We start from the raw sequence: 10,612 nt of genomic DNA on the forward strand, positions 1-10,612 counted from the left end.
TCATCCTCTGGACACACACCAGTTTGTCCACATCCCTCTTGAATTATTAAGGTGCGATATAAATTCAATAAATAATTGGTAGCAAAGTTTCTCCTGGGTTTCAGGGAGGCTACTTTAAGGATATTGACAACCTGGAATGTATCCAGAGGGGGCTGACCAAGATAGTAGCTGGTCTGGAAACCAAGACCAGCAAGGAATGATTGTGGTAGGTAGGTATGCTTAGCCTGGAGATGACTGAATGTTGAAATAATATAAGTACAACTCCAAATATCAGAAGGAGTGTCATGTGAATCAGTACTCCCCAGGCTATCTAATGCGTGGGACCATCAATTTCCCCTTCTAATGTATCACAGTCTGTGATCATTAGCTACAGTCCCCCCCACCCGCAATAAACTCACTGTGGACTGGCAGCTGATGGCTTACAGAGCAGCACTGGTCCAGGGATCACCACTTTTGAGTAGCACCGAGGCAGAATTATTTTTACATTACATCCTTTCACAAATCCAAGTACTGTATGTGATAATAAGGTCAATTACAGTTTGAGTCTCTCTCATCTGGAATTCTGAAATACAAAATACTCCAAAAACCAATTATTTTCATGGGTGGCTGAGATAGTGACACCTTTGCTTTCTGATGGTTCAGTGGACATAAACTTTGTTTCACACACAAAAATATTAAAGATATTGTGCACTAAATTACCTTCAAGCTATGTACAAAGGGGCATATGAAACATAAATGAATTTCAAGTTTAAACTTGGGTCCCATCTCCAAGAGATCTCTTCATGTACATACATGCAAATACAGGTAATCCAAAATCCAAAACACCCCTGATCTCAAGTAGTTCAGATAAAGGAGAGTCAACCTGTACCGATAAACTGGGATTCTTCCACATATGCCTGATACTTTAAACTGGAGAGACCAGTGAATCATCTGGAGACCATGTTCTTCCCTCTGCATGCAAAACATGTACTCTAACTCTAATTTTGCAGACCATGGTTCATGTACTCTAACTCTGATTTTTGCAGACCAAAGGTAGTCCCAACTAGAGTAGGTCCATTAAATCAATTTATCTACACACCATTTATCAATTATTTATTTATTCAATGCTTTTACTTTGGTTGGGAGTAACCAACAGAATTCGGGTCTATTTTTCTTAATTCTGAGCAGCAGAAGTTGTGTTGTAGAAAAATATTCTGCACATGTCTAGGCACTAAAAATATTTCTGATTAAGAAATCTCTGATTCACCAACTGACCTTTGCTATGCACTTCCTTATTACACTGCATCAACATCTTTTAACTAAGATGAATGCATCACTTCTTATTCACTATTTCCAGTACAAACAATCCAGGATATTTGAAAGATGAATGAATGGTAGACATATTGGTGGAGCAGGAAGAAAAGAAGGCAGATGTATATCACTGACCAAATTTAACAGAATATACAGTCAGAGCTCATGTTTTAGGAAAGTCTTTGGCAACCTGGCAGTTTCCAGAAGTGTTGAACTACAATTCCTATCATGCCAGATAATGGGATTTGTAATAAAAGTATCAGGTTGAGGCCTTCAAAACCACAACACTCTTAAAGGAGTTAATAAAAATGTGCCCTTGGGGCAAGACTACCAACCCCATCATGCCATTCTTTCTAAAGTGTCCGTGGTTTCTTTAAAAACTGATACTCCACTTAACAATCAATAAAACAAATTTAACTATATCCACCAATGTTAATTCTTCAGTATCTAACTGGCAATATTAACAAATAATGTTTTCAAACGTTCCAAGTTGTGCAATGGATGTGTTTGGCTAAAGCTCTCATTATCCTAGGTAGCACAAGAATTTTAGACCAGCATATCCAGAAGAGAGCCAGTGTGGAGTAGTGGTTTGAGCACTGAACTATGACTCTGGAGACCAGGGTTCGAATCCTGGCTTGGCCATAGAAACCCACTGGGTTGACCTTGGGCAAGTCATACTCTCTCAGCCTGAGAGAATGGCAATGGCAAACGCCCTCTGGTAAACCTGCCACAAAAACTCCATGATATTAAAAATGTATGAATTCCCACAAACAAACCTTGATTTCGCTATTTTATATAAGGGACACCATTTTACTATGCCATTGTATTTAATGGGACTTGAGCATCCACGGATTTTGGTCTCCATGGGAGGTCCTGGAACCAAACTCCAGCAGACATCAAAGACCCACTGTACTTAGTTTGTATAATTATGCTATTCTTACAGTGAATGGACATATGAAAATGGGGATTTCCAGCTACTATTTTCATAGATGCCGCTGAAGCATCACATACTGAAGGGCACTACTGCCACCTGCTGAGGCTCAGAAACAGCAATAAGTTGACCCTACTATTTAATTAGCATGGCTAGCCCCAGTATCCCCACCCAATGCCTCTTCATGATCCAGGTACATGGTTGGGGATCTCACCCAACACTCCAAGATGGATTAACCCAGATAAGCACAGTACAGAACAAGACAACACATAAAGCAAGCATCATTTCATATCCTGAATTGAAACTCACCCCCAGCTCCTGACTGCATGGTTTTTTTCTAGGCAAACTGGGGTGAGGTGGCCAGGTGTCTAAATTTGAGATCTGACCTACATTTCCTCAAAAATCAGAGCAGGATTTATATTACATAAACCAAAGGCTTAGTTCTTGGACTGAGAAAGTCAAAGGTGAAAAGGGGTACAAAGAAGTGAGAGGAACTATTAGATATGCCACATTTCAGGTATTGAATACTATATCTGTCATAGCTGCTGGAGAGGGTTGAAATATTTGTGGTGTAATAATGGAAATATTTAGTAGTGAAGTATTATATGAGCTGTATGGCATTATTCAGGATAAAATCAATAAATAAAGAACCCCCTCCCCCAAGATTTTGGGATAAACTAGCAAACCCACATTTTCTCCTAAGCTTTCCTTTATCAATGAACTGTAAAAGTTTCCAAGTACTTTCTGTATCCCTCAGCAAACAAAATATGAAAAAAATAGATGAAACTAAAAAGGAGAGCCAGGGTGGCGTAATGGTTTGAGTTTTGGACTACAACTCTGGAGACCAGGGTTCAATTCAATGAAACCCACTGAGTGACCTTGGGCAAGCCACACTCTCTCAGCCTCAGAGGATGGCAATGGCAAACCTCTGAACAAATCTTGCAAAAAAAAACCAAAAACCATAGATTTGCCTTAGGGTTGCCATAAGGAAATGTCTTGAAGGCACACAACAAGAGCAAAATAGCTAACTGGGTAACCTTCTTTAGGGGAATTTTGCAAAACAAGGAATTTTTATTTTATGGATTTATATCCCACCTTTCTCCACAATGGGATATTCCTTTCAGGACAGACAGCATTACAACCACTGGGAATCGCCAAAAACTGCAGCAGCCCATACGATTCATCATCTAGGAGAGAAACTGCACAGCCTGACACAGCAAAGAGGCCTGAACTGCACTTGCAAGGCTGGAGTGTGAGGATCTGTGAAATGGCACAAATCCAGATCTCTCACCATTTCATAGACCCTAGCATCTCTCTTGTTGTGAAATGCCCTTTAGTCAGCCCCGACTCATGGCAACCCAGTGGATGAGGCATCCCTCTCCAGCCTCTCAAGTACTGTACAGCTACACTACTTGTTTTCCAAATCTCCCCCCCCCCAAAAAAAATCCCAATTCTGAAACACTTCTGATCACTTGTTTTGGGTAAGGGGTACTCAGCTTGTACTTGAGTACTAGTCATATGATGCTTCATAAGTGGAATATATTAAAAACCATGTGGAAGGACAAAATCACATAATGGAATTAGTTTTCAGGAAGAACTGTTCATATAGAGAGCACTGCTAATTTTCATCTACCTCCAAAAATAATGAGCCAGGTGTTTGCTCATGATTCAATTCTATCATTTCAGTTCAGGGATATCTTATAATTCAGTGGAAATAAGGTCAACCTTGGCCTGAGGCAGATTGATCCCCTTTATAAAGACTAACTAGATGTACATGCAGAACAAATCAGTAATTAGGAAGCCAGTGGATGAAGTCAAGTACTCTGCTCCTGACCCTCCTGAGCAAGGAGTAACTGCTGACTCCTGCCATTAAGAAACCTCTGTCCCACAATGTCTGCCTTCCCAGCCCTCTTCAGGCTCAGAAAGTGCTCTTAAAATTCTTCAAGTGGTACCTGTGCAACTGAATAGCAACAGGGGTCACTGCTGATAGCATTTTTACCAAGTTGCAATTGGATTTCCATTTTGGCAATAAAGGTCTCGTTTAGCTATTTAGATCTGAGGCCAAACCTTTGTTTCACGAATTGACTGGCAAGTGAAGACAAAAGGGCATAGTAACTCCTGTAGCTGTAACTGCTAAATGCAGTGGTAGAAGACAGGTAATCCTGGTACCTTGTGCTGCAGGATTAAAAAATTGCTTGCGAACTCAAAACTCAAATGAGTGCCATAACCTAGTGCTGATTGAAAATGTACATATATTCTGCTCCTGGGATCATGTTGTTGAAAGAGATCCCAAGGGCTGTCTAGTCCAATCCCGTTTTGCTATGCAGGAATCAAAGCACTCCCAACAGGCAATCATCCAGCCCCTGTTTAAAACCTCCAAAGGAAGAGACTCCACCACTCTGAGGGAGTGTCTTCCACTGTTGAACTGATCTTACTGTCAGGAATTTCTAATGTTGAGCTGGAATCTCTTTTCTGTAGTTTGAATCCATTGCTCCGGATCCTAGTCTCTGGAGCCGCAGAACACAAGCTTACACCATCCTCAATGTGACACTCTTTCAAATACAGTACTTAAACAGGGCTATCATGCCACCTCTTAATTTTCTCTTCTCCAGGCTAAACATCCCCAGCTCCCTCAGCTGCTCCTCATAGGGCTTTCCAGACCCTTCACTATTTCAGTCACTCTCCTCTGGACATATTCCAACTTGTCAACATCCTTCTGAATTGTGGTGCCCAGAATTGGACACAGTATTCCAGGTTAATGCTGCCAGTCCATCTATCTTTTGCTCTTTGACATTCATCCATATTGAAAATACTGTAGCCCTGCATGAGTCCATCCTCCCTGCCCTGATTAAGCTAACATGTCTTTGGTTTGTTTTCAGAGTAATTGCTTTCTTTTTCTAGTGCAAAGGATGCATGCTCCAGAGCTCATGGGGGCTGAGCAATAAAGTATGGGCTGAATGTGCTTGCTTGCAAAGATACAGGAAGAAGCCATACCAACCTGTTTAAGAGCTCCCTTGATACCCAAGATACAATTTTCCGAAAGTAAAGCAAATATCCAATGTGTATCAAGTTTCAATGATAAGCAAAGGCAGACACACAAGGACAATAGAATCATGGTCCATTGTATTTTTGTTTGTTTAACAATCATACAGACTGATTTACTCTCCAGCAATGGTTGGCAAATGAAAGAACCAAGATCTGATACGTATTCAAGATACATTTGTACTAACCAAGACAGAAACCAGATACATGCTACATGTCTGCCTGATGGTTACAAGGTTAAAGAGACTGCATATTTTTGGCCACCTATGCCATGCTGCTAATGATAGCCCTTGGGATTGCTCCACAAAGAAGGGCTAGCAGAAACCAGGCCAGATGGAGCCTGAAAGCAAGGTGACTCACTGCAATCTATTACCACATCCTGACACAAACATGAAAGGTGGGGGAGAAGACAAGGGGCTTGCTTGGGTTCCAAAATGCACTAATCAGCTGCACTTATTTGGAAATCATCCCCTTGCTCTAATCCTCCAGATATGGCTAGACTGCAACGCTGGCCAGAGCAGCTAATGGTGAGGAATACTGGAAGTTGCAGCCCAAGAACACCTGGAGCACTGCATGATTCCCACCCCTGCCTAAGCTTATGGACATTATTATAGGCTACAAAGGAAGATGCTTATATGATTCCTCCTTGGGAGATGAGTTGAGAAGTAGTCAGTTACACTAGTCACCTGCCAGCCAACACATTCACTAAAGAGAAAAGACAAGACTATCTTGGGCCATGCAGTCTCCTTGACTCTGTTGCTGCTGGTGGAGGGAAACAAGACTTAATGTTGCAGGTGAATACTCTCTTGAATACCCCACATCTTTTCTGTTCCCTGGTGAACAGGAGTTACTGTACTGCTAAGGTTGTTGCTGGTACCTCAAAGCTGGGAGAAGTGACTGCTTTGTACTTGCACTTCTGACCACTGCAGCCAATCCACAGGAAGAAAAGTGCAAGGATGGGTGCTAATAGGGAGGCCGGCAGAACAAATGGTTTGATTTCAACCATGTTTAGGAAAAGAGAATCTCCAATGATTGAAAAAATGCAAAAGGATGGCTACAGTTTGATCTATAATAGCAATGGTACTCCCTGTTTGTATGAGAAAAGTGGCTTGAGACAGTTTCTGATGCTTTCAGAGAACAAGAACTGGGAGAGACAAGGAAAGCTTCTGTTGCCTTTAATATTTGGAGTAACGTTCTGTTTAAAGGGAAGAGTGATTCTTTCAGCAGAATCAGCAATTTAAAGGAGAACCAGGCATTTGCCAATGAGGTAGCAGCAGGAGCAAGTAAAGTTAAAAAATTCTCAGACCATTATGAGTTAGTGATATAATGATTCCATTTGCAGACCATGAAAGGATGGAGGACTTATGAAGGGTAATGGAAGGAGACAAAAAGACAGAGAAGACCCTTAATGGTAGCTCTTGCTCTTAACAGATACTAATTTTCCTTCTCGAGGACCCTGGCATGATAGGACATTATTGGAAAAAACTGAAGCCTGTCACCAAGGCAAGATCTGGTTCTGTTGAGAAAATGGAGAAAAGGGGCAAGGGCCACAATGATATCACATACCAGTAAAGCCTTATCAGTCATTTATCCAATTCTACTACTCCCTCCAAATAATCCTTGCGTTTGGTCCTGCCATCTGAATTTCAAGCTAAAGGTCAGATAATTCAGAGTTTCAGCTCAGCTGTATCAAGAACCACAGAAGGAAAAGAAAGAGATTCTAGACAAACTGTGAAGCTATTACACTTGTCAAAGGGCTCATTCAAAAGGCATCCTCGGGAACAACTGCCACCTGAATCCTGCAAGATACCAGGCGGTATATATCTATAATATATATACACATATATATAAATACATGTGTGCATAGCTCAACTAGCCACCGGAGTAAGGCTCTAAGTTAAGGCAATGGATGGTGGCTCTCAACATGGATAAGGTCTTTTGAAAAGGGGTGAAGGGGCAGAAGGAAATCTGTTCTAATTACTGACCCTGTAGGTTTTCATTTCTAACTAACCATTAAGATTATAGGGTAAATTAGGTTAGCAGTGCAAATTGAGAAGTAATTGCATTATATAACTGGTTCTGATCCAGATTAACTTCAGCAGCATAAATTAATTCAGTGAGAGATAAAGGAAGCATGTTAAACCAAACTTGTTTTTTCTAGAAATGTAGCAGGACAGGCTTGTTGAAAGAACAGGATCTTTCAGAGAAACACAACGTAAGCCATTCCTGCAGAACAGAAATCTGACAGAACTCAAAACACAATGTGTAACTGAAACAAATCCCACCCACCCCACAATCACAGGGTGTCTAGAATTTAATTATCGTATCTATCGACTAAGCCAGAAATATGAAGATAACCCATGTTCAATCTCAAAAAAACTGAGCTGGCTCCAAATGAGGGATAGGGATTAGAGTGAATTTGACAGGAAGTCTCTATTGCCCATGTTCCACAGTAGTGCAAATATATACTTTAAGGAATAGATTTTCCATGCTCTGCTGTTGCTCAACCTCAGTTCATTTCAGTGAGGTGGGGGAAATGATCAAGCACCTGCCCACCTGAAAATGCCAAAGTTGTGCATCATCAGAACCTGGTAGATTACGTCTTTGGAGGCTCTATCATACTAAGACCATGTAAACATGTTAAGAGAATTATTATTTTTCTCTTTCTCTTATATATAGCCTCAAGATACCCTGAATGTTCGGTCATGCTAATTCCACAAAGAGCATGGCAAAGACAGCAGACATCTATTTACAGAAATACATGGGAGAAAGACATTCCGGTATTAAGAAATATAGATCTAGGGTTATATATGACTGCTCTGTTTGACACCCCCCTTATTTGCTGAAATATCTACCATGCTCCCAACCTCATGTGGATGGACAGGAATAAGGACATGAGCTGCACCAAGCCCTCTATGACACGATACAGCCAAAGGGAGGTGGGGTGAAAGGAGCTCCTGCCATTCCAAAACAAATAGGTGGAAGAGAGCTGAGAAGCCAGGGCTCACTAGCTTGTGTCACTGAAGTAGGCATTGGCCTCCAAGAGCAACGCCTTGGCATAAACACGCACAGTATAGTAGAGCGTGAGGAAGTCCTGAGTGCTGAAAACCGTGTCAGCGAGGGCAAAGGCGAGTGTGGAGGGGATGAAGCCACGGCCATACTCCACCATCCAAGTGCCGGCACTCCACTGCACTGATGTGGCCTCTCCAGAGTGATGGACAATGGAGTCTCCTGCATAGACAGATAGACATAGGGTATTCAGTCTCGTACTGTTTCTCCTCCTCTGCTGTAGTACAACAAGGAAAAGATAACTCACCTGGGTAGTAGATCTCGCTTTTCGTTGTTCCTTCTTTCCACTGCCGAAAGGTCCCTGATATAACCGTATCATAAATATCAGCCCAGTATCGACCTATAAGGGATGACACAGGATAAAAAAAAACCTGGCTAATCCTTAAGACCTAAGGCCCAGTGTGGATCAGCAATAGAAGTTGCCTGCTCTGAAAGATCTGCTCCCTCCCCACCCCATTTGTTCCAATACTTTTCTTGAGGCAGAGGCAACAAGCTTGTCTTATGGTGCCTATCAGTATATTTTGTGACTTCTAATCAAAAAAGACGGGGGTCGGAATAGGGGAACCTTAGATCCCAGAAACAGGATTTCACACAACATTGGTAGTCCCACTACCTCTGCCTCTCCTCTAAAAAGTAGGGTATAAATAATTAATACAGTGAGCCCTCCACATTTTCTGAGGTTAGGGACGTGGATGCCCCTGAAAATAGAAAAACCACAAATTAAAAAAAAACACAACACTATTTTTTACCTGAGAGAACACCTCTCTAGGAATCTCAAGGTCCTCCAGTGTAACTCTATGGTCAACATCCACCAGAGGTTGACCACAGCATCATGCTGGAGGACCTACAAATGCCTGGAGAAGTGTTTTATCTAGTAATCTCTCGGTCCTGCAGTGCAACTGTAAGTCAACTTACAACATAGTTGTACTGGATGGCCTACTAGAGATTCCAAGAGAGAACATATTAATCAAATCTGCACATAATTAGATCCACAAAAGTCAAAGCCGCAGATGTGGAGGGCTGATTGTGCACCCCACATTAGCATCCTGGCAGGTTTGACCCAGCTTACCCGAGTGTCCTCCAGTGTCCACAGCTGTGCCAAAGAGCAGGACATACTCAGAGAAGGAAGCATGGAGTAGGCACATGGAACCCATCCAGCCACCAGCATTGACAAACACCCATTGCAAGTCTTCATCTGGAAGGATGTGCCCAGGGTGCCTCTTGCGCAATTCCACAATGATCTTGGAAAACGCCTGCTCATGGTCCAACCCTGCAGGCAATAAAAGGACCAAAATTAGGCTTGGTGCTTAAAACCCTCCATTTGGTGTAAGAGCAGCTAGGAATATTTCAGTTAAAAAACAACAACAACAACAACAACAACAACAAAAATCCAGGATTCTTCATATTGAGTATAACTTCTTGTCTTGAAAAAGAATTTGAAAAGAAAAACTGGAGACCAATTTCGGAGGTGACTGCGAGGATACTATATGCCTCAAAATGGAAAAGTGAAGCATTACCAACGTAGAAAGACTGACTGTTACAGTTAGCAACTATGATGCAACTAGATAAACTTGACTCATTACTCATTTAAATCAGTTTAAAAAGTTGAGAAAGAATGAGCTGTAGTCAAAAATACTGGAAATCTGTACAGCTGGGTATTTAAATGCTGATTTATATGATACAATGGATTTGTCAAGAAAGAGACTTATTGGAGAACAGAGAGCAACAAGTAAGGGTAGATAATAACAGTAAAGATTATAATTTATATTATGGGTCTCATAATATATGGATCTTCATTAAAATAAGAAGCAAATTCAACAAGGTTAGATAAGAAGTATGAAGGTAAGTCACTAATGCATCTTAGAGGTATAATAAGTGGTATGTATTTGTTTAAGTCTGTGTTATTTATGTAGGTATGTGCTGTTTATACATTGTAAGATTTGTACTGTAGGATGGATGTAGAAATTACATGTTTTTAAGTAATTTATTTTGTTTAAGTAATAAAATGTTATTAAAACAGACCTTGAAACGGTGGTACATGCTCTGGTAACCTCTCGATTAGACTTCTGCAATGCGCTCTACATGGAGCAACCCTTGTGCCAAACCCGGAAGCTTCAATTGGTACAGAATATGGCAGCAAGGCTGGTCACTGGATGCTCCAGGACCTGCCATATAACACCCATTTTGCAAGATCTACATTGGCTGCCTATTCGCTTCCGGGCGCAATACAAGATGTTGGTTTTAACCTATAAAGCCGTAAATGGCTTGGGCCCAGGGCAC

At 41.4% G+C, this 10,612-nt stretch overlaps 2 protein-coding genes across 5 annotated transcripts in view; both read right to left on the reverse strand.

The window, feature by feature from the left end:
• LOC121924166 (myogenesis-regulating glycosidase-like) overlaps nt 1-10,612 on the reverse strand; it is a 718,305-nt gene that overhangs the window by 649,363 nt on the left and 58,330 nt on the right. The window lies entirely within an intron of this gene.
• The window catches only part of SIGMAR1 (sigma non-opioid intracellular receptor 1), a 22,989-nt gene continuing 17,699 nt past the window's right edge, over nt 5,323-10,612 (reverse strand). Inside the window, exons 2-4 of the mRNA XM_042455351.1 lie at nt 9,402-9,602; nt 8,580-8,672; nt 5,323-8,494 (exon numbers count right to left, since the gene is read on the reverse strand). Coding sequence (XP_042311285.1) covers nt 8,271-8,494; nt 8,580-8,672; nt 9,402-9,602 — 518 coding nt within the window. The 3' untranslated portion in view covers nt 5,323-8,270. The remainder of the gene's footprint in view (nt 8,495-8,579; nt 8,673-9,401; nt 9,603-10,612) is intronic.

Source organism: Sceloporus undulatus, chromosome 2 (assembly GCF_019175285.1).
Source record: "Sceloporus undulatus isolate JIND9_A2432 ecotype Alabama chromosome 2, SceUnd_v1.1, whole genome shotgun sequence".
Taxonomy (NCBI): Eukaryota; Metazoa; Chordata; class Lepidosauria; order Squamata; family Phrynosomatidae; genus Sceloporus; species Sceloporus undulatus.